This window comes from Colias eurytheme, chromosome 5 (genome assembly GCF_061535395.1).
Source record: "Colias eurytheme isolate Ceu_HAF_F1 chromosome 5, ilColEury1 Martin Lab GWU primary, whole genome shotgun sequence".
In the NCBI taxonomy this organism is placed as follows: Eukaryota; Metazoa; Arthropoda; class Insecta; order Lepidoptera; family Pieridae; genus Colias; species Colias eurytheme.
In genome coordinates, this window is record NC_142984.1 from 5804454 (window position 1) to 5830523 (window position 26070).

At 33.5% G+C, this 26070-nt stretch overlaps 2 protein-coding genes across 2 annotated transcripts; both read left to right on the forward strand.

Moving 5' to 3' along the window:
- The first annotated feature begins 4667 nt into the window (after window positions 1–4667).
- Gdh (glutamate dehydrogenase, mitochondrial) lies at window positions 4668–21783 on the forward strand. Its single transcript, XM_090101934.1, has 9 exons — window positions 4668–5243; window positions 10152–10352; window positions 11976–12115; window positions 13759–13852; window positions 14209–14366; window positions 17964–18125; window positions 20261–20465; window positions 20987–21141; window positions 21437–21783. The coding sequence occupies exons 1-9, from the start codon at window positions 4811–4813 to the stop codon at window positions 21551–21553; spliced, it is 1665 nt and encodes a 554-aa protein (XP_089958060.1). The 5' UTR covers window positions 4668–4810; the 3' UTR covers window positions 21554–21783.
- Window positions 21784–22869: 1086 nt separating this feature from the next.
- p24-1 (transmembrane emp24 domain-containing protein) lies at window positions 22870–25974 on the forward strand. Its single transcript, XM_090101935.1, has 4 exons — window positions 22870–23124; window positions 23299–23416; window positions 25143–25270; window positions 25699–25974. Exons 1-4 carry the CDS (start codon window positions 22969–22971, stop codon window positions 25921–25923), a joined length of 627 nt encoding a protein of 208 aa, XP_089958061.1. The 5' UTR covers window positions 22870–22968; the 3' UTR covers window positions 25924–25974.
- The last annotated feature ends 96 nt before the right edge of the window (window positions 25975–26070 follow it).

The following is a 26070-nucleotide window of genomic DNA, read 5'->3' on the forward strand; positions in this document are numbered from 1 at the left end:
TCTATTTTTTTGCGAGTGGACTGCGAGTAGCCACGTCCCGCGCGCCCTCCCTTCCCCCTCACTCGCAGTGTGCCTGCCTAAACACGTCTGGACAGGAGTGTTTAGTGTTTAGCGTAGTGTGTAGCGTCGCGAATTTCAACATTGTCCTGCACTCGCACTAATCACCTGCACTCGCAGTTGAATTGGACACTACTCGCACTACACACCTGCACTCGCACTAATCAAAGTGTGAACCAGCCAAAATGATAGTAGATAAAAATTTTAAATGTAATTCTGCAAAATCGATTCCCGCGTTTATATGAGATGTATAGGTCTACCAGAATCTGATGGCATATTTATATTTAAGAAATAAAAGATTTTCATGTGGCAACTTATTTGACAACTGTCAAATTGGTTGTCAAATTATTTGTCTTTTTTGCAGTTGATAAATAAATTTTAGGATTTTGTCTAAAAAATCTTCGAAAATGTCGAAAAAGCCGCTGTGATCACAAGCAAGAGGTGTTGTTTATAATGTGTATAAAAAAATATATGATGAAGAAGGGTCAAACACATCGCAATTTTCAATTTAGAAGATTTTATTGGTAAATTGGACTTACCCGCTTTGATACTTTCAATTAAAAAATATTATATGTAGGTAACTATAATATTGTTTGTTGATTGGAATATAATTTTATGAAAACTTATTACAGGAGTTTCCAATACGGCTATTCGTCAAGTCCAAGCTGTCCAAGTCAATTTTATAATGTGTGTATCTGTTTATACTTACGAAAATAAACATAGTTTTATTTTATTTTTATTTTATTTTATAAAAAATTATAAGCAGTCTAGTTTTCTATCGAAATAACATCGATATTTTTACATGGAATAATGATAATGAACATACAAATATAGGTATGTGTAAATAATAATATGTATTACCTGTATAAAAGTAATATATGTATTATACGTCATGTAAGTATGTACCCACATAATATTAAGTGGATATCTCATTATTAATTAAGTAGAGTATTGTCCACTTATGTAATGTGACTAATGATATTGAGAACAAACTAAAAAATAAGCAGTATCAAGATCGTTCAGTCCATTTTCCCTAGGGTTGCACACTCAAAATTTTGATTTCCCTAATTGCCATCAGATTCTGGTTTACCTATATGTACTATGTAGGTATGTTTAGATCTTTATAACTACACAACGGATTTTGATGCAGTTTTTTTTATTAGATAGTGATTCAAGAAGAAGGTTTTAGTATATGATTTATAAGCTTTTAGAGAAAGCAGGTGAAGCCGCGCTGCCGCGAGCGGAAAGCTGGTATTAAAATATTTTCCTTATTGTTTTTTTTTCTAATAAAATGTTTGTTAAAAACATCGAGATAGTATGTACTACTAGAGGGGTTATTCCAAACAAAAACGTGTGGAACGAGCGAGGCGTGGCTTCAAGTTCAAAGATTAAGCAATGCGTGCAGATGCGACACATTGTGCAATCTGTTTACTCGGTACTATCTGGTGGTACTGATACTAGGGAATTAATAAAACGAGGATTTTATATTAAACTATGTATTTTAATTTCCTTTAAATAATATCAATTTAGTAAGCTTTTGTCGTTTTGTGTAGTAATCAATAGTTTTATCAGTTTTTGCTTCATGATGTAATCGAATTTTGGAGTATTGGTTTATAATAGCCCTAATTAAATGGATACGATGATTCAATGTTGATGGCGTTTACGTATAAGAAACTCACATTTTGAAAAATCTCACGTGAGATTCGAGGATGGGGGTTGAATAAATTCTCACGACATCTCACCAGGGGGGGAGGGAGGTGCAGAAAATTTTAAAAAACACCTCACGTAATTTATGGACGCCCCCTTACTCGATCACAATTTTTGTAATGAATGTGAAAGACGAAACAATAAATACGCAAAGCGGCTTTTACTATAAACGGAACTACATTTAAAAATATACTTTATTTATTGAGTTATAAGGTTGCTTCCATTCTGTTTATTTACATTCTCAAAAACATCAATCGCCGCAGAGGTGGCTTGCGACAAAGGCGGCTTGTGTCAAAGGCCTCGGCGATATCATTTAACAACATAATATTATGTACTTTAGGCAAACTTGTAATAAGATCTATTTTACTTTCTTATTATTCCATTTGACAAGGATATTGGGTAAGATAAGGTTGGGTCGCCTAAGATCGGATGTGACATAAGATCGGATGCATGGAATAACTCGCAAACTAGGCAATATTCTCTACTGCTACCAACACTACTAGATCCGCCATTTTGTTCTGCCCCTCTCTTCACTCTGCGGCCGGCCAGCGACCAGACGGGACGTGTACACAGGTGATTCAGCAGAAAAGGTGTATTTTGTGGCGAAAATCGTCGATCCGATCTTACCTACAAAATTTTGATGGCTCATTGTGGAGAGTACTTTCATTGAAATAATGTAATTAATTATTTTGGGGCAGAATTAGCGAATCCTCTTTCCATCTGTATACTTTGATTACGCCTAGGACGTTCACAACCCAAGATCCGATCTTCCCTCCCAATGCCGAAGATCGGACCGAAGTTTAGCTCTTGACTGCGCCTTATGCAATAATGCGCAATAATTATTAACTTTTAATATATTTAACTATCCAATGACGCTATGACTATCAGACCTTAGGTACATTTTCATTATTTAGTCCTAGAACACGGAGGATAAAAGTTTGAGAAACTTAATTAGGATGAGGAGGGAAGACCGGACTAAAAAAACGCAATAAAAAAAAAACTTCTTTGTCAAATTTTTTGAGGAATTTCCTGACTCAATCATTGATGCTCAATGTATGGACGTAAGTCCGGATGTTTTCCTAATGTTAACATTATTATTAAACGCATAGAAGTGAAGATACTACATAGTCCGATCTTCGGCCGAACTGTTATTTTCTTCACTATGGTAAGTCGAAAAAAGTCTGCTTTTTAGGCTCTAAATTTGCTTAGATAGATAGCATCTACGCAAACCAAAAAATTAGGGGTTAAACAATATTTTCTTGTCATCAATTTACAGTTGACCGCAACAGAAAAACGACATCGAATCATGAGAAATAAAATAAAAAATACAGTACGTATAAAATTTTCGGCATATGCGTCCGATCTTAGGCGACCCAACCTTACCTATTGGAATAATTATATTATTATGTATGTACTTATTAAATCCGCGAATAAAAAAAATTTTTAGTCGTGAATATAGAAATTGGGTCGCATTTTTTTAATCCGAATAGTGAAAACACGAATAAAGGAAGCGCGATTAAGGAACTTTTACTGTATTAGTTTCTGTGAATGTTGTGTTTATTTGTAATTGTTGTGCATAATAATTTATAAATCCTATTGGAACAACTGTTGATTAACCTTTTTTTAATAAATAAAAATAGGTAAATAAATAAATATTACTTAATATAACCTACCGTTTTACTTTGCGTAGTCGGGTAAAAGTATAAATATTTAGGTACTACACCATGGTAATCTTTCCTAGTATATATACATAGTTAAAAAAATCCAGTTACATTTTTTTAACAGACTCATCGATAGTGTCACGTCTGTGCTGTTAGTCTATGAAAAATGGCGCGAAACGCAGAACGCGTGGTGATTTTTCGCAAAATGATAACAATATTAGTAAAATGCATGACTTACTCATAATAAGGAAACTTACTGGTGAAAAGTCACTCCTCGGGCTTTGTTTGTATTATGGGAACTTGTAAAACAATATCTAAGCAAACACGAAGGCATTTTGAACAGAGCAATAACACGTGTTGACGCGGCAAGCGGGGGGCACAGTCCGACACAGACTAAAGAGACTTGTGATTCTTACCTCTAGCTCGTGTTAAAGAGAGTGTAGTAGCGATCGCCTCTCTAGTACGTAGTACATACTATCTCGATGGTTAAAAACGCAGCTCTGCCTTAACCATGATTATAATAATGGTTAAGATGGCCCTTAACTCGGACATATTCATTGGTTGTTCGACATAATATAATGCTTGTTTAATGCATTCCGTTACAAAGTTAGGGCTAAGTGGGGTTAAGACCTAAGATAAGAGTTGAGTTTTTTGCGAAAGTCTGACACGTGGTCAAACCAAACTTACGCAAACCAAAGATAAAGCAAATGCTAAAATTCTGAAGGCGTTCAAGTCGACTAAACTGGACTTCGGAAATCTAATTTGGACTTCTAATTGTTGACTCGATTAACAAGGATTTTTTATATTCTGTTAAAATGAAATAATTCGTTAAATAACTTACCTAGGTAACTATGCTCTAAAACGTTTTATTAAATTATAAATTGAATAAAACCTTTGAAGTTATTTTAGAATACTTTACAGCTCTATATTTCAGTTGTTTCAGAGATTTCACGATTTTCCTTTATCGGCATAATACAGGGTGCTCTAATGTTGTTGATAAATGGCACAATTTTATCATAATATTAATATCTATTACTTAGAGTTTTAATGTTTTAATACACTCGTCAAAACTACCGTACATCTTTCTACCGTTGAATTTATCATTTCTGGCAATGATGTCCAATGACTTGTATATTATTTAGTACGCTCCTATTGGTAGCCCAAGAACCATAGATAATACGGTATAATATTGAGGCGACGCACAGCGCCCATAGAGTAACTTATACATACCCGAAAACAGCGCCATAGCATAGTCGCCGACTCGCAATCCGTCGGGGCGGGTCGTCTCTGCTGTTTTATTCTTTATTACACTAATTAATTCGTGTATTTTGATTCGAGTGTAGAGCGACCCGATACCTTACCCGACTGTAGTACTTAATTTCAAAATGTTGCACTTAAAAAATATCGCTAAGGCTGTTTCACCGCCTTTAAAAAATTCAATTCAAAATGAGGCAGTCAATAATATCCTCAAAATCGTACCTGCTGCAGTGAACGTCTCATGCCGATCATATGCGAGTCATGAAATTCCAGATAGGCTTAAAGATATACCCACCAGTGCAAACCCACGTTTCTTCGACATGGTGGAGTATTTTTTCCACAGGGCATGCCAGGTTGTTGAAGACAAACTGGTTGAAGACATGAAATCCAGAGTCTCTATTGAAGAAAAAAAGAAGAAGGTAGCCGGTATCTTAAGCATGATGCAGCCATGTGATCACATTATTGAAATACAATTCCCATTGAGACGCGATTCCGGCGATTATGAAATGATCCGAGGATACAGAGCTCAACATTCCTCACACAGGACCCCAACTAAAGGAGGTAAGTTAACTATTTCGTATTGATTTAATATTAATATTGCTTATTACTTAACTCCCACATATAATTTGCGTGGGATCAGTAGTCATTGTTGTCGTAGTCTGATTATATACATATATTTATAGCACAGAAGACACGTGATTGTAGAATTCGCTGTTACGTAGATAACCAAATTAACAGGACATAACCTGAAATATAAAAAAAAATATTACAGCTATTATTAAAGTATTTTGGTAGTTAGATAGTTTGATTTTGAGTATATTTAGATGCTTTTTATAATATTATAATAATTACGAATAAAATGTTACCATAGGTTGACATGAATGTTTCTCCTGCATTGTCTACCCGCTACCATTGATAAATGAAATATGAATACATAGGTGTGTGTGCAATAAATATATAAATTTCAATTTCAATTATAGATATAAATTTTATTAGTTAGTTAAATTGTTTTTTATTTTTATAAAAATAGACCTGAATAAAAGGAGCTCATCCGTAAAATTGTGGTCTTTTTTGTACACTGTTACATTTCATTTTCCATCTGTTAGGTAATAATGCGGCTATAAAACCGCAGTTGTTGAAAATTTTTGTTGTCTTTAAAATTGAAAGGACTTATGTACTTTTAGTATTAAGTTTGACAAGATGAATGTGTTTGTCTAAGCTATTTAGTCCGGGATACATCGCCCATTTTTGCAAGTGATTACTATCAAGCTAATTTTTCGTGAGTAGCTTTATTTTGATGAGATGCCCAATAATTTCATGTACAAAACTCTCGATTGTGGTAGCTTACAGAGGTAACAAGGATAAAAATTTTTGATTTGACGGTTCTCAAATATTTATTACGCAATTTGTAGGACAATATGTCTGTTGAATTATATAAGTATTAAATAAGTGAAAATAAAAAAATCAGCTTCTTAGTAATCATTTATGATGACTTCGTTATCGATACACATTGAAAAGGGGGACTCTTTGATCAAACCATAGATTTTGTAGGACAAATATTTTTTCGAATAATTTAGATAATTATCTTGAGATTGAACAAAAAAAACATTCAGTTAGTAATTAATATTTGAGAACCATCAAATCAAAATATTTTATCCTTGTTTCCTCTGGTAGCTACCACAATCGAGAGTTTTGTACATGAAATTATTGGGCATCTCATCAAAATAAAGCTACTCACGAAAAATTAGCTTGATAGTAATCACTTGCAAAAATGGGCGATGTATCCCGGACTAATTTTATTTGGGCAAAAAACATGTTAGTTAATGTTAATACATTTTAACTAACATACAGCTATGTTTGTAAAAACTTATTACTACCAAGTTGTAGGTACTTTTAAGTAGGTATGTTCAGTTTTCACACAGCCGCCTTAATACTTTTTATTCAAGAGTCAAGCACAAATTTTAACGAAGAATTATAGAACACAATAGTTTGATCTGTGTCAGAAACAGGTTAAGCAAGATTATATAATTATTGATCTTGAGTTGAATTTGAAAATGTCTATAAAAACAAAAGCTTATAAAAATGTATGATTAGTATTTTTATTTCCGTACCTACCCAATAACATTTAAGTGAAAATAATAGAAAAATTATGTACCTAGGTGGGTAACAAAAATATAATAATATAAGCTCATTCGTAATTGCTGAACTGCAAACTGCAGAGGAGAAGACTTTCTATTTTTGAAACGATCACATTGTTGTATTGTTATCTTCGACTACTTAGTCAGTAGTAGAAGACAAGACGTTTTGATGAACTATACTACTCTAGGTCTACTATACTAGGTCCTTCAAGCCCAATTTCGTGCAAGTTGCCTTAGACGATGATTCTTGTACGAAATTTGTCCCAAATCAAAGAGTTGATGTATTTACAGTCTTGAAGTACCTACAATCTACACCTACATTAGTACTGTTATTTTAAGATAACCTACAGTACTGAGTGATCATCGATCAAGCTTCTGGCGTGTGTGATAAATTTGAGAAAGGTTGAAAGATCTTGAAGTACAGATTACTTTTCTCGTTGATAAAATAGTGACGAATTCGGTCATTGGTTGTTTATGATTTGTTGGTAGCAATTGGCAACAAAGGGCGTGGTAGTGACGTTATCTGCCTCACGTAATTGACGTAACTACGTGTAAGTATAGTATTAATTCTGACGCATTGAAAGTCACTCGTCCCTAAATGTATTGTAGAGAAGCAGTGTTCAATAATTGAATATCTTTAAGAAAAAACAAATGCTTAGCAATCCTTTTCAAACTTTGTATATTCAGATTCAGAAGTTTGTGAAAAGTCACATTCTGATCTGGCTTTGCTTCCCTCATTATTATTAAAAAAAAGGAACACTGCTGAAACAATGGTTCTAAAATTCCAAACCGAAGTAGTGTAACGTGAAATATTTCACTCAAGGAAAAGAAACGATGAAGACGTAGACTACGACTGAATTAAGTTTCATCTACATAGTAAAGGGGAATAATAAAACGAGCGACTGAAAATAAAGTGAGCGACTGATTATGAGGTACTGATTTAATAACTTGAGCGGTATGAATTTGAGTAATCGACAAATAAACTAAACAAGCAACGAATATTGGTTGATAATAAAAATACAGATTCAGCGTACTAAAGGAGGGTTATTAATCCATTTGATATATTAGAAATTCTAACTGTGTGATTACATTACTATATGAGCGACTAAATTACTAGTTGAGCGAATAAATTACTAAGTGAGCGACTAAATTACGCTCATCTGGAGCGACAAAAACACTAGAATAAATTGTTCAAATAGTTATTTGATAAAACTTTCAAAACAAATTGAACTAATAGTACCTACTCTGTCCATTAAAGTATTTTTCAAAGTGATTTTTCTATTCGAAATACCTCGATTAAGATAAAATGCCACTCAGTATAAATAAATCATATCCCAAATAATGAAAATAATACAAGACGTAATTTTGTCACTCAAACAATTAATATTAGGTCGCTCAAATATTATGAAGCTGCTCATTTTGTATTTTATGTAACGCAAATTAATGTTTGTTAGTTGCTGATCTATTAATTTTTCATCGCTCGCAGTCAGTCGCTCACTTAGTAATTCTGTTACCCCAATTAATTATTTTTGATAACTAAAACTTTAATTTACAGTCACTCGTTTAAATACTACCCCATAGTAAACACATGGTAAATCTTAGCAATTTTGGAGAAAAAAAATCCTATAACCCGTAACAAAATATTATTTGACCATAATCAGGAATATATGAAAATAATAAAACTTCTAGACAAGTTCAAATGAATAAACTATTATGTTCTCATTGATTAGTAGAGATGCATGTGAACTCGTACTGAACACATTTTTAAATAGACTGAAGACTCAACCGTCTTCAATAGAGAACGTTAATTTTTATATGACACTTCAGATTTAAACATAGACAATAGACATTTTTATTATTCTTTCGCGCCACAAACAAAATATGTTATTTGGTGCAGTTTGATGTGAAAACAAAGCATATACATGTTATATGTTTGCATTTATAATATAAGGAAATGCTTATAATAAAGCAGAACTTTCAATCATAGAACGTATCAATTTATTGCCGTTTTAAACTGTAGGTATTTAAAAATCGAGGATCAATCAATCTGATTCTTTTTTTTTTTGTTTGTTATCTAGGGTCTTGTTATTTAGATTTCTTATGGTTATCTCAGAACTTTCGACTGGGTGAACGGATTATCATGATTCTTTTATTTCGTATTTTTTCAAATACGAAATAAAATTCGAATTTATTTCGTATTTGAAAAAACACGAAATAAATTCGAACGGTTCTTATGTTTCGTTCTTTACGGGTGGCAAGAACGAAACATAAGAACTTTCGTTCTTGCCACCCGTGTAGCACCCTTTTTTGACAATTTACAGGCAATTTAGTTTTTTTTACTATAATAATACTGAATTTGTAATTCGAAATGCAACGAGCATAAAGCTATTACTAATAGATAGTTCAATATAACACAAAATTCACAATTATAAAACACTATGACAATAGACATAAGATTTCTTGATTATGAAATAAAATAAAATAATAAAATTTTAAATTATGATCATGATCAGGCAACAAAGGTTCCCACTGCGACACGATACCCTTGCGAGGGTTCAGGCTATAATATCTACTACACTGGCTAAGTGCGGGTTGGCAGACATCACAATATTATGTCGTCGAAATATTTGATTCTTGGACATGAATGTTTCCTCACGAACTTTTACTTCACTGTTCGAGCAGTGGTGGTGTTATCCATTTGCGCAGTTAAATTGAAAAAAGTCGAGTCTAGTATAGTCTCGATCCTCCGACTTATCGATTTTTAAGTCAGAGGTCTTCACTACTCAGCCACCACTGCTCGATTATGAATTATGAGATGGAAACTAGTTGCACTATTTTTTCTTAAAATATGTGATAAAATAAAATAACAGCAATGCTAATTTAACTTACTAAACCTATTTTGATATAAAGTGAAACATTTGGTGACATTCACTGTAAAAATAGTACCGTAAGCTTGAGTTTTCCAATGTAGACAACTATAATTAGGCGGCTTGGCCCCGATAGAATGGCACGGCAACGTTGAATCGTTTCAGTTGTTTTTTATAAAAACAAAATGGCATGAAATCACGATTCATCTTGGAAGTCATCGACCAACAAAAAAACCGCAATAATAAAAAAATAAGATGTATTTGAAAAACTAAGCAACTATTATTATTTTTTGGCTTTCACTTTTTGTATTCTGACTAGCGAGCTCCTAGTCCGATTTTTCTGAATAATTGAATAGCTATAATACCTTTATACAACACTGAGAACAAGTTTTTGAATGTGAACCTTAAAGGACTTTAAGAATAAGGACGAGAATTAAACTAAACCCCGATTAAATTGTTGGCAGGTATAAGATTCTCAACAGACGTGACAAGGGATGAGGTGAAAGCCCTTTCAGCTCTAATGACGTTCAAATGTGCATGCGTCGATGTACCATTTGGCGGTGCGAAGGCTGGAATCAAAATCAACCCCAAGGAATACTCTGAACATGAGTTGGAAAAGATCACGCGACGATTCACTTTGGAGCTCGCAAAGAAGGGTTTCATTGGTGAGTATTTACATGAGTAATTATAAGTAATATTTAAACATGCTAAATACGAAGTTATAAATTGATCTGAAAAGGAGTCAGCGTCACAGTAGGTATGTATCTCAAATTATAAAAAAAACACGGCATTTCTATATACATATTTCACAGCGATATTTTAGTAGCCACTTTTGAAACTGGTTTATCTAGTAATTGCTAATAAGTTTTTAGTTAACCTTTTAATTGCGCTCGTAAGCTTGGTACCTATATTCTTCAGATGGCATAATTAATTATTAAACTTATGATGATATGATAATTGAATATTTCTAGGTAATATTTCTTCGTCGCAAATACTAAAAATGTAGTAGTTTTGCTCTGATTAAAAATAGAATGTCATAAATAAACACACTATTCGTATAGTAACAAGAGGTGTGGTTCTGACGCGCTTTACATCAATGTGTTGCATAACACTATCGTTTTCGTTTTCAGTTACATAACATTCCCTGAAACGAAATAAATAATACAGTATATTCTACAAATTTCTTTCGCTAAGTAATATAGCAATCCTAACAAACAAAATACATAGTACTAACTCTAGTGTCACGTAGCTACACACCTACTTAGTGACGTCGTTGTTGTTATGCAAGTTACAAATATATGAGCACTATATCAAATTTTAAACAAACAATCCTATCTCAAGATAAGAGGTCTCAAAAATGTTATGAATATGAAACTGCGAGTGTTTCGTTTCAGACATTTAGCTCTTAGCAACGAACACTTTCATTTTGTCAAATCTCTTAATATACGTGATCAATCATATACGTCACAATCTTATTTTGGATAATCAGCTTATTTAATCTCTATGATTTCCGATCGAATGACACTTTATCAATAAGATATAATAAATAACATGTTGATGTTGACCACACAAATAAATCGAGACTATCTACAGCAAAACGATATACCTATATCTTTGTAAATAGGTAGATATTATCTGCATTTATAACACAATCAACGAATTTACTTACTAATTCTACTCATTGTAAAGAGAAGTACTTATTTAACTAGTTAGTTCGTTTTAAAACATTTGGTTGAACGCATTTCAATATTTGAATTCCCAACATGGTTTATAAATAGAATTTATGTAGCCAGGCATTAATAGCTCATAAAAAACCTTAGAGGTTATTTTCAAGGGGCGTCTATGAGAATAAATCCCTTTTCATTGTCAAACAATTTGAAGCCATACTTTAATGTAATGCACGTGCAGTTTTTTTTAACAAGATTCCTCTCTAATCGTATCTATTGTCGTGTAAAATATACCTAGTAAAGCCATCAAGTACTTCATACCTGATAAGTAAACAGCTTTATAAGAGATACAAAGTCAATAACCTTTCCTAGATGTATGCTGGCGTGTTGCAAATTGTCTATCAAGTTTACGCGAAACTAAATTGCACGTCAAAACTTTCAACCCTAAGCGTTCAAACAAACTCTTTAGCTGTATTACTACTATGGACCGTCAATGTGCCTCTCCATGATTTACTTAATTTTTGCTCTACTTTCCATCCACCACCGATAATTTTCCCAGAAACAATATTTTGTGTAGGTACTCCCTTCCATCGCGTAGTTACATTTCCTCTTTTGCTAAAGGGCCGGGCGTGGACGTGCCAGCCCCTGACATGGGTACCGGTGAACGTGAGATGTCCTGGATCGCCGACACATACGCCAAGACCATCGGCTACCAAGACATCAACGCACACGCCTGTGTTACTGGCAAACCCATCAACCAGGTGAGTCATTTAACACATAGATTTTTAATCTATTGCAGTTTTGATAAGCCACTTCGCACAAATTTTAAAAAAATATTGTGCAATAACGTACAAAATATTGTCTACGTATAGTTTTCCTGTGACAATAGTTTCATGTGTTTTAACGTGTGATATGGGCATTATTTTGATTTTTTTAAACCTGCTCTATAAGACGGTCTCCTTAATATATACCTACCTACAAGAGAATAATTATTATTAGTCGTATGAAAATAATCGCCTAGCAACTTGTGTAAATTATGGTTTTAATAATCTTATCAAAACTCAAACTAATTAATTTAATCTTAACACAGACGAGATACACTTGTTTTCCTTGTTTGGTCAAAATAAAATAAATTTTATTATAGTACGTTAGTAAGAGTTAAAATACAAGAGTGTATGCTTGAAGCCACACCCACAATTTAGGCAATTATATTTCAACACTTTGGAGAGTGGGAAGTATTCTGACGACTATATCATAGACCGGGAGATACTGACACAAAATTTCGAGTCATTTGTAACAAGGATGGCGGTTCTACAGGGGTCTTAGTACGCAATGACAAAAAGAAAAACGATGGTGTGAACGCTGGTACCGGTGGCTTAGTCGCGTGGGCGTTTGTCGAACTCGTCGGAAAAATAGCGAAAGTCAAACGATTTGTAACACAAAAATTTTAGAATTTACCGATAGCCCATAAAAAAGAAGTAGGCGGTACTTGTCATGCCATACTTTTCCGGTGTGACTTACAGCCCGCCATACCGACGCGAATGTGTTGATTTAAATAAAACAATTATTCAACCATTTGTACCAGGCTAACTTTTGCACAGGTAACTATCGTCGTGCAGCCATTTACGAAAATCGCCATGCCATACTTTTCGGACGATTCCAAATGGTCGCCATACCGCCGAAAATCTGCAAAAAATTTTTATTTCGCCAAACTTTTTGTACCAGTATTGCATTTGGATTTTTGGAGAGTATTTGATAAAATGTGACCATTATTATATTTGCCATACTTCTAGTAGGGGGAAAAAGTGCTGTCATACTTGAAAACTTAATTTATTATTAATTTACATAAGTGAAGATTTCCAACACATAGATCTTTGAAATTTTGTATTTATATTTGTTGATCCTCAAACTTACAGGAAAAATAAGTGCCATACTGTTACAGATCGTTTGACTTTCGCTATTTTCCGACGAGTTCGACTAACGCCCACGCGACTAAGCCGCCGGTACCAGCGAGCACACCATCGTTTTTCTTTTTGTCATTGCGTACTAAGACCCCTGTAGAACCGCCTTCCTGTTACAAATGACTCGAAATTTTGTGTCAGTATCTCCCGGTCTATCATGACAACAATTCTGAAAACGTTAAAAAAAGTTGGCACGTAAATGCCTGGTTATTACCAGAATATCTCTATGTAGGTTATGGTTGCTAGACCTCTATGGCTAGCTAATTAAATAATAAAAATCTGGAGGCCTTTCCTTTTATCCTATTCTTAACCTTTCCCAGTCCTTTCCTTTTTTCTCGTCGTAAATCCTAGAGTAACTCTGAAAATGTTTATGGATAGACGCTTACCACCAGGTGACTTTACAGTTGTCTGCTCATACATAAATAATTGTTTCTTTTGTCTAGGGTGGTATCCACGGTAGAGTATCAGCTACCGGCCGTGGTGTCTTCCACGGTCTTGAAAACTTCATCAACGAGGCCAATTACATGAGCATGATCGGTATGTATGCAAACAGTATGGCAATCAGCCGATATCTTTTATTAATTATTTAGTTGTTATCATGGTAGAATTTACTATGTTTTCGTAGTGTCTATAATGTATCATTGTCTTTTTGTTTCATAAATTAACTAATGCTATCAAATTGTCTACATACATTTATCTGGTGGATACATTTATTACAGTGGTAATTAACATTTTTGTATTTATTACTAGTTATCACAATAGGATATCATATGAAATTTCATCAGTCTCTTTTCCCTTGTAAGGTTCAATTTACTACTAAGTCATATCGTAATATGAATGTAATTTACATATGCAAATTAAGATGACATTCAAAACAAATGAAATGTCTCCAGGCACAACACCCGGCTGGGGTGGCAAGACGTTCATCGTGCAAGGTTTCGGTAACGTGGGTCTGCACACGTGCCGTTACCTCGTCCGTGCGGGCGCCACTTGCATCGGTGTCATTGAGCACGACGGCGCCATCCACAACCCCGACGGTATCGACCCTAAGGTGAGCCTCCAGAACTTTCTAGAACCTTCTAGAATGTACATTTGTCCGTTTGAGCACGACGTTATGACGGTGCCATCCACAACCCCGACGGTATCGACCCTAAGGTGAGCCTCCAGAACTTTCTAGAACCTTCTAGAATGTACATTTGTCCGTTTGAGCACGACGTTATGACGCTGCCATACACATTGGCAGTAGGGACCGGCCGTGAGACGAGCTACTAGAACATTCTAGAAAATACATGCATGGTCAAAAATTGTGCGTGTTTCTTTCAGATACTTAATCATAATATTTAAACTTTTTTTTATGTACGTAGATTTTTCCATTTTTCTGACCTCCAAGTAAGTTTGAATCTAATTATGAGGTCTCCTTTTAACTCATTCAAAGACGCAAGTAGAGACGAAAATCGAAAGATATTTCTACTGTAGTTAAATTTATTTAGCTCTTAAGTTTTTTAGGTTATGCTAACGAACGTTTACGTTAAAATTTTCATAATATTTTACAAAACAAACAATTTCTAAATTCTACATTTATCTTGTTTAACTTCTATCGTATTCATGTCCACATATATGTTATCGCGTTTCATATGATAGATATTTATGCAAACTGGTATTTTTTACTCTGTTATAAAGACTATTCCAGTAGCATAAATACATTTCTTCTATATATTATCACATTAATTATACTAGTTAGTACCTACAATTCATATTTAAAAATAATTGTTATATAATGGACACAATGAATAAAATTAAAAGTCATGCGGTTGTTTTATGTGTTTAATAAATTTGACCTCAATTACCACTAACAGTGCACATTAATTTATTAATTAAAGTAGGTAATATTCAAACTAACAATTGCGCCTTTTTTATTTTATTAAGATCAAAATCTATTTTATTAATTGCGTTATCAAATAACATAATTAATGATTTATGATATTACAGCACCATTGATAGGCATCACGGTTATTGAGATATTTATCATTTAATAAAATAATCAATATATTATATCGATTATTATGTAACGTAGGTAAACTTTCCTCTAATCAGGTAATTACCATGCAACTTGTAACACATAAAATTTGAAATAAATTAAATAGAATCTTTTAAATTTAAATATAACAATAATAGCAGCTAGAGTTTTCAAATTTTTAACCCTTGTGAGAGAGGCAAATAAAGGTTTTATTTATTTTAGTTTTCGCCCTTGAAAATATACACATGTGTTACGAGTATAATAATTTATGGCTTTTGAATTGCGAGCACAGACATAATATATTATATGTCTGTGATTGCGAGTGACTATTTACAATTTACCTATATTATTTTAAATGTTCGTTTTAATAGGTAATGTGGGATGGAATGGAGAATATTAAACTCAAACATTTATTCATGTACCTAAGACTAAGCTTATTAGTAAGTACGGAAAGTAGTTTCTACGGAGAAGAGACAAGAGCTAGATAACAAATCTGTAGTTCATCTTTTAAATTGTATAATGCTGTGCTAATCATAATGACGATTATAACCCGCTCTATTAATCAGGTACAATTAAAAATTAGGACTAGGACAACAAATAACATTTAAACGACGCAGATGTTTTTGCAGTAGGTAGGTATGTCAATGATTACATGTGTTGTATAAATAGGTAGCTAGGTACATACATTGTTGTTTGTGAATTCGTGAGAGGCCGGATGGGAGACTTGGCCGATTAAATGATCAACTGAGATATATATGATGAGTATGAATCTACTTATTATTTAATAAAGAAGTATTGCTTTTCTCTTTGCGAATGAGGCAAAGAAAGTACCTAAATAATATAAACAAATTCAATTATATGGATGATATATCTATGAGCTGATATTGATCCCACCATAAATAAATCAATGAATTATATTATATGCTACAGTCAAAACCCTTAACGAGACAAAAACCTTATAGACCGGTAAAATTCGTCAATAAGGGTATTAACTAATAGGTAACATATAAGGGTGTGGGTTAGGTTAGGTTCGTGTTTTTTTAACTAGGTACACAAAAATAGGCTAATAATTTCCGGAATTTTTCCTATTATTCGGATCCGTCGCCCCGTCGCCTGCACGAACCTAACCTAACCCACACCCTTATATTATGTCTTTATTGACTAATTTTACCGGTCAATAAGGTTTTTGACTGGTTAAGGGTTTTGACTCTAACATATACAAACAAACATGAGATAGGTAATAAATAATAATAGAAAGTTATAGAGGGCACTCAAAGCGGCCGATAACTGAGTTATTCAATTTCATTAGAAGTACTTACCTACTGATATCGAACAGCTGTTTCCATGTTATCGTATTTGTTATGGCAATAAATGAATTATAAATTTGTGTTCTAATAATTATTATGAGTTCACGCGAAACGTCTTGTCACAAAGACAAACATGCGGTTGCTGGGAAAAGCATTACAGAATTTTTATTTTTAATTTTTATAACTACATAGCTTAGGTACCTAAGTATCATTACGACATGTAATTCATCAATTAATTAATTACCAATTAACGTTTGTATTTTAGATGTCGCACTTATTTTCCTTTTTTATGTCGGTACCTACTACCTAGATGGGATGTAGGTAATTATTATGAATTAATATTATTCGTAACCAGTATAGATTACATCTGATCAGTTCATACATATCTGGATACATTGAACTTGCGATAAAATTATACTACCTATCTATAACCTTGTTGTGTATACGCGAATCACGCATGCGAATAACGTGACCAATGCAACTGGACAACAAACATTTAAATACATAATTAAATATTGTCTGACTAAGTTTACCTAACATGTGTTATTGGCGCTTGATTATAAAGACAAATATTTTTCGCTATAGTCGTGCGTTTTAGAACGAATAAATTCCGATAAATAGGTACTATATGTAATCACTGTTAAAAATTAAAGAGCTGATATAAATATGACTTACCTACCTATTTACAGTTTTAAAATTTTGCAAAACCCAGTCAAGTAATAATACAAAAAAGCAGACTAATCAAATAACCCAATTTAAAAAGTTCAAACATAGGAAATATTATTTTTATCAATGCTTGATAATAAAATTTGTCATTATGTTATACGTGATTCACCTTGTTTATGTCTCAAGGTTTTAAAAACACCATCACAATTCACAACACAAATAAAAAAAAACATACCTACATATCAGGGTGAATGTTAAACGGGTCGTGTTATCAGAAAATATATCAATAAAAATCACGCTTATCAACTTTTTTCATTTATTATAACAGAGTTTATTTCAATTTCTGAATTAGGTAGATTATTCTTTATCAAGGCCACCCATAATTTCATCATCATATGAATTTATCTTTGAATTGCACTTGCACACATTCGTAGTACATAGTAACTCAATGCGCATCACTAGCTCTTTTGACAGTTTTTGATGAAGCAATGAGTACCTACGATCGATTTCAGGTAGGTACATAAATTTAAGGCGTAGGTATGTTATCGTAATTCAAATGTCGAATATGGAATAATCAATATGATACTATCTTTAGTTTAAATGATTATTAATGGTTGACAACGACATTATTCCATTTTGAAATTGTAATTCTTTCCAGGCTCTTGAAGACTACAGGATTGAGAACGGTACGATCGTCGGGTTCCCCGGCGCTAAGCCGTACGACGGCGAGAACATGCTGTACGAAAAGTGCGACATCCTTGTCCCAGCTGCTGTGGAACAGGTCATCCACAAGGAAAACGCTCACAAGATCCAGGCTAAGGTAACCATAGGGCATAGATAATTAACTAATACCCAATACATAACATTCATATACTTAACATACAAAAGGGGGCCATTTTCAGACCCATGTGCGCGAATTATTATAAAAGGATAGAATTTTAACTATGCAAACTAGTCAAGATATGATAATTATTATAACACTGTTTTGTTTGCATTGAAATTGTTTACTGAAATTCATCTTTATAAGCATAGATTAAGGATTGGTCTCCGCGCGCGCGCTACGACTAGATACCGCCTCACCTAAAAACAATAGCTCCGTGAGTGCGGCAACTCAGTTCTGTAGTGTGTGTAAGGCAATTTGTAAGGACGCTAGTGTGTGTGAAGAATTGTACTGCCAGCTACATAAATTTTACCTCATAAATGGGTAATGGGCTGAAGTTTGAAAAATATTTTTTTTTCATCTTGGCCTTGCCGGGAATCGAACCCATGAACATGCGACTCAAATCCACTTGCGATGCCACAAAGGTTTTTTAAAACTTAAAAGTAAACAGCGGTAATAAAAAAAATAACATATGAGTCAGTTAAACATGGTTAAACAGAAATAAATTATTGTTATAATTATCCTTTTTTATATATGCGTTAGTAATAGTATTGAAAAAAACATTATGAAAAGTTCAAATTATTGCTAAAAGATTTCCTTAACCATGTGTATTTTTTGGGATATGCAGTACGGCAACACTGAATGGCGTCGTATTTTCGTAAACAACATTTTTAAAGTACAGGTGAAATTTCGAATAATACGATTATTCCTGATCGTACGTGATCCCAGTGTCTCACTTATTTTTTGTTATATTTTTTTTAAACAGTTTTATGGCACAAACAGGCATTTTACTTCGGGTTTTGTCCAAAATCTTCAAAAACTATCGGTATGCCCTCTCCACACAATGCTTGTGACACGACTGGCTCGGGTACGCCGAATTCGGCGTACTAAAAGTTGCCGCATTTTTCAAGTACGCAAGCGGCATCTAGTCGTAGCGCGCGCGCGGAGACCAATCCATAATCTAAGTTTATAAGATATGCTTTATCTAATTTCTGAGATACTTACTTTGAAAAAATACCTTATTTTTTTATTGATTTCATGCGTTGTTAACTAGTCTAGCCTCATAATATAGCGTACTTATTCAATTAAAATCTTGTTGTACACATATAGGGGACTTTAAAAATACTTAGATAAAAAAAATTCACTAAATGACTGCATTTAACAAAGCAACAGTAATGTTTCTATCTAGAACATCGACTGTAGACACAAGCCCTAATTGGCTAATTTCCAACTTACTTTGTATTTTTAACATAGATCATTGCTCTCGGTCATTGATGTACTTTGTAGTAAGTTCAAATGTACAGAAATGAATAATTTGTTACAGAAGGAATTGAAAATTATTTTTTATAGTTTTGGTAGGTACAATTAGAACATAGGAATGTAACTTACGGCGTTAACCGCTAATTACCATTAAGAGTAGGTAACACTGTACCTTCATATAAATTATATCCTATCAATTCTATGGTCGTCACTACGTCTATCTTTTATTTATTTAGACCGTTTTATATTAAATCCCATTCTACTCCCATTTACCATTTTATTACTTTAAGTACCTACCTATGGTACCTACATTATCACCCAATATTCTACCATACAGATAACAACTAGGTATTTTATCAATAAGTTAACCGTGTCTATCACTTGCCAATTTGTATCCCAATATAAAGCTAGGTACCATACCTATCAATCTATACTAATATTATACAGCTGAAGAGTTTGTTTGTTTGAACGCGCTAATCTCAGGAATGGACCGATCATTAAGCGCGTCACACACGGTGAAGATACTATAATATTTAATCTTAAGATGCTGTAATATTTTATATTACAGTATCTTAAGGTATCCGGTATCAGCGTTCTGACCATCATTTTTCTTTTTGTCATTGCGTACTAAGACGCCTGTAGAACCGCTATCCTGTTACAAATGACCCGAAATTTTTGGGTCATCTATCTTAAGATAAAATATTATAGTATCTTCACCGTGTGTGACGCACTTTACGCTAAGACCAACGGGAGCGAAGCTACGCGCAACTAGTTATCAATAAACCATAATTTAGAAATAAATTTATTATCATCAGATTATCGCGGAAGCCGCCAACGGGCCAACAACCCCCGCAGCTGACAAGATCCTCATCGACCGCAACATCCTGGTGATCCCGGACCTGTACATCAACGCGGGTGGTGTGACCGTGTCCTTCTTCGAATGGCTCAAGAACCTGAACCATGTGTCGTACGGACGGTTGACCTTCAAGTATGAGAGGGAGTCTAACTACCATCTATTGGGTGAGGAATTATTTATGATTTGATGGAATAATGGTAGGAATGAATAATATTGTTGTTGCTGTCTATATAGGTAGTTTCCAGACATCTCATTTAGAGACTTTTAGTATTGTAAGCTATTTCTGCTCATATGGACACCCGATAATTATTCCTACCGGAGTTTCATTACAAAGTTTCCCTGGACTATTCGAACATGTAAAGGAATTTTTTCCTAAAATATAGGATTTATCCAAGGCATTAAACCTGTCAACCGGACTTTTAATCCAAGTCTTGCTATGGTTTTAAAGTGAAACTTTTATTACATCGTCTCAAACTGTTTGGTCTGTGTAGCGCATGTCGCGTGTATCGCGGCTGCCGAGTAGGTATACCTACTCGGCAGCCGACCGACACGCGACATGCGCTACACAAAGCAGTGTTCGGAACCTTTCGAACAGTTTCACTTTTACCGTGGATTCATAAAACCACACAACATTTTTAACAATATATTTGCTATAATATGCTATAATTTTAATATAATTTCACAGAGTCCGTACAAGAGTCGCTGGAGCGTCGTTTCGGTCGTGTGGGTGGACGCATCCCGGTGACTCCGTCGGAATCGTTCCAAAAACGCATCTCTGGTGCCTCCGAAAAGGACATCGTACACTCCGGTCTTGACTACACCATGGAGCGCTCTGCTAGGGTATGTGTTACTTTTTTATATACTTTGTTATTAAAAAAATACGATATTCTTTGCGTTTGTTTGTTATAATATTTTGTTTTTGGTAATCTTAAAAACATTAAACTGTAGTGTATAATAGTTTTTAAAAGATGGACATTAATGCGAATTATCAATCATTAAGTTAATACATCAATTTATAATAATGATTCTGAAGTTACATTACATTAACTACATAACTTAACTTATTGAGAAATAAAAATATTATGAATCAACACACATAGAGAAATCATTAATGTATTGATTTGGTTGTTATTAGGCTATCATGAAGACTGCCATGAAGTTCAACCTTGGCTTGGACCTGAGAACGGCGGCGTACGCCAACTCCATTGAGAAGATCTTCACAACTTACGCCGACGCCGGCCTCGCTTTCTAATTAATTATATTCACATTAATACGAATTTCAAGTATTGTCTGCATTTTAAAGACTCCCATTTAGCCCCCTATGCACTTGAGTCATTACTCATAAGACATTATATACACAGTATTGTATTTCTTGAAATCATGGCTTTTATACTTTTAACTTGTTGTTTATCTTTTAAGTAAAAATGTGATTTTCCAACTGTAATGTCTTGGTTTTCGAAATAAATTGTTTTACCGTTACAATGCGTTTTATTTTAAAACTAGCTGCTCCGCGCGGTTTCACCCCCGTGGCTCCACTCCTGTAGATCGTAGCGTAATGATATATATAATATAGCCTATCTAATATAGCCTTCCTCGATAAATGGGCTACCTAACACCGACTAAAAAAGAATTTTTCAAGTCGGACCATTAGTTCCCGAGATTAGCGCGTTCAAACAAACTCTTCAGCTTTATAATATTAATATGTATAGATAAATCGATGACATGTAGGTACCTATTTTAAATAATGAAAATAATTCCCAATACACGAAAATCCTTGTCACTTTTGTATCTAAAATAAAAAGCGTAGACTGTACCTATGTTTAAAATTTAAATTTAAAAGGAAAGAATGGATGGATGGATGTTGTATGGTATCGCTTCAAACTAAATGACGCGATATAATTGGTTCTTTACAAACACATTCCCCGCACATTATTGGTAAAAGCAGTAAGCACCCTAAAGGAATGAATAAAATTGTAGCTTGCATGAAACACGAAAAAAAGAGACTAGTTTTATTATTACCATGTATAGAGCAAGTACTATGAAGTAATATAAATCCAAAGATGTGTGTCGTTACTCGTTGCCTTTATTCGCAACTGAGGGCAGAGGGATTAATATGATATGATATTTGTGTGTGATGGTGCATTTCCACAATCGAGCGGGAAGCGAGGCGAATATATCGAACGCTATCGAACGATCATGACGTGTACACGCTAACACTATTTGCGTGCTATGTATTTGCATTCGCCACAGCATCCACAGCTATGATCCACAGCATTCACCTTGAGATTGGCGTATTAGTTAGTGCTACCAGTTGAAAACCGGTATGGCTTTTGGAATTTTCGGATATAATCATAGAGAAGAGTGAAGACTAAAATGTGTACAGTGCAGCACTCAATTGATTTTGAATTTCATTCAATTTGGTACGTAAGACATAATTAAATTCTTAATAAAATATGAGTATTTGTTGTAGTAATTGTATACTATAACTTTTAGCCAAATTATAATAATTATACAGAAATGTTTCGATTAAGCAAATAGAAACGCAGCCAATTACGTGTATGATGTGTTGTTACAGATGTCACTGTCAAATGAAGCTTCGATAAAGTTATCTTGCGAAAACTAACTATTTTTGATGTGCTCTACCGATTTTACGAAATTTAAAGAAAAATGTTTGCAAAAACTTTGATATTTACTGTTTTAGCACTATTAATTGATGGAATAATTTCGAAAAGTGTAGAGCTAACGTTCGAATTACCTGATAGCGCCGAAGAATGTTTCTATCAAGAAATAGAGAAAAATACCTCAGCTTCCCTAGAATATCAGGTAAATATAACAACAATTATACCAATTACATACGTCGGTGGTATTTTCCTTGCCCGTATGACTTGAATGTTTTGTTATTTATGTGTGATTAAAATAACCTATTTCTTTGATATTTGCTATAAATTTGTTAATTATTATTCCTTTTAGTTGTATGTTTTCTTTTCTATTACATAGGTTATCACAGGAGGTCAGTACGATGTAGATGTAAAAGTTGAGGGTCCCAACAAGCAAATTATTTATCAACAACAGAAGATGCAATATGATTCACACCAATTTACTGCACAACATACAGGTAATATAAGAACCGCTTTCTATTTTCGTGTTGTGTAATTCTCTTAACCTCTCGCATGTCGAAATACCGGCTCCCGGTGTAAACAAATTTTCGCCGTGTATGTCGATATACCGGGGGCCGGTGTGGGTTCGAGTGTTTTGTTTTTTAGTATAAACAACCTCATTGTATATCACCCTATCCTTTCTGACACATTACAAATGCTTATAGAAGAAACAGGCCGGCTAGTGACGCCAAAACACGAGCAGCGCTAGTGAAAAAAATTTAAACACGCGTCATTCAAAACTCCGTCATCGCACGTGGTGACTACGTATTTTTGTTTTGGTGAAAACTTGTTCTAATCTTAAAGTGATTCGCTGAATATTAAAAGCAACGATGGATGGGTTATTAAATATTGATTATATATACTAATTATATAATAGTTCTGTTAATTTTCACTAAAATTCGGTCTGTAACTATCAGCATGTGCAAGGTCGAACGCGTGATGACGATTTTATTGTCGTTATATTTCAGCCAGAAATGGATAAAAAGGTAAGTTGATATTAGATCTAAAACGTAAAACTACTTAGTTTTGATATATTTCATAGGGTAGCATTATATTTGTTTCAAAAACATGAAAATACGTAGTGAAATATGATACTACGTAGTATCATACCGGGAGCCGGTACGTCGACAGATTGCGTATTTTTAGGATGCTACCTAAGTATGGATATGCCTCAGGAATATTTTTGTATGCATTAAAATTTTAATTGATTGCTGACTGCTACATTACCGAAATATGACCAGAATAGATGTTTTGAATGTATGATAGTAAAAAACAAACACATCTAATAAGAGCCATGCCTTGAAAATATTATGTTTTACGAAAAGTCGTATCCATACTTTTATAGCCTCCAGGTACCAAAATGAACAATTTTTTGCTACTTTTAACAACTTATATCTTGAAATATTTCTTAGAACTGTACTGTTCTGTTGATTTGTTTTGATGCTTTAATCTATCTAAATCTTAGAAAATGTCTAAAAGTTCCGTTAGTTGCAATATTTTTTCCAAAAACTATGTTTTTAAATGTACATAATTTTTGACCCAAATTTTTGAGTTATTTTTGTTTAGCTCCTACTCAAGATATTTATAATATAGTGCTGCGATACTTTCGTAATACATAGTTTATAAGCTTAAGTTTCTAATAAACAAAACATCGTGTCCAAATCGGCATGCGTCATTTAAAATTAGGTTGAAATACGATACCCACTTTTGATGACTCGTTCAAGTGGCGGTTTTTTGTGACGATATTAAGATCGTGTGTTGTGTAAAAAATTTGTATGGTGGCACTTGAATTTTGTGTTGTATTTTAAACCTAATGTGATAAGTTGTAAATAAAATGTTTTAATTACTTCCAAATGTTGTTTTAATTCAAATTATAACCGAAACTTATCTAAATATCACACTACCCTCTGTTGAAAGTTCTGTGTTAGCTTTAATTGAGTATTTATATAGAAATGGTTGAAAGTGAATAAAGATTATTCAATTTACAATAAGATTTATAACTTGAATTAACTTGATTCGTACTAGATACGGAGAAAATCGAGTTAATGTAAAAGTCTATCTCAAAATTTCGCTGTCTGTCGACCATACCGGCTCCCGGTATGACGGATAGGGAAAATCGGAAAAATGCAAGAAAAATGTCATCGACATCCGAAAGGTTAATATTAATGTGATATCTACTTTTAGGTGTATACAAGGTGTGCTTCAGTAATGAGTTTAGTACATTTTCACACAAACTTGTATATATGGAGCTAAATGTTGGACCTGAAACACCACTGCCAGGAGTTGGTGATCATGCAACTGTACTTACACAGGTAATACTAAGTGTTTCTGTTGAATAATTGCTTTCTTCACTTGTTGGAACACAAATATATTGAATAGATGATGTTAATGTTTTATATAATATGTTAATAGATTTTGTTGGAATAAAATAACTTTAATTTATTCTAATGTTCAGTACAATTGCTTGTTTGTCACACTATATGAAAGAAATGTGTTGATAAAGCAATTGGATGATATGAAACATTTTTTAGTTTTGGATTCTTCAGAAATATGTAATATTTTCATTCTTATTCAATTTTGAACATAAAATACATTATGTTAGTTTATTGGATTAGTCATAACTTTTGTTTCAGAAACTAATTAACACTGTTATGGTGCATTAAAATTGCTTGTATAAAACATTTCACCTTGAAAATGCAGTTGCACTAATATTGAGTCATAACTTTACTATTTTTTTCAGCTTGAGGCATCAGCGGAAGAAATCCATTCAGCTTTAAATAGAATTATCGATCATCAAACCCACCATAGGTTAAGAGAAGCCCAGGGTCGCAAGAGAGCCGAAGACCTAAATGAAAGAGTTTTCTGGTGGTCTATTGGAGAAACAGTAGCTATCATCTGTGTCACATTTGGACAAGTCATGATTCTAAAGAATTTCTTTAGCGATAGACCTACTTTATATAAATGATTAATGAAATAGTGTAATAGCATATTTATTAATATATTTCTTGTGTTAATTTACTTTGATTTGTTTCATTCCTCCCAAGTTTAATTGATTGCAAAAATAGTTATATGTATAAACAAACCAATTTTGTAGGTATTTTTACAGTCATCA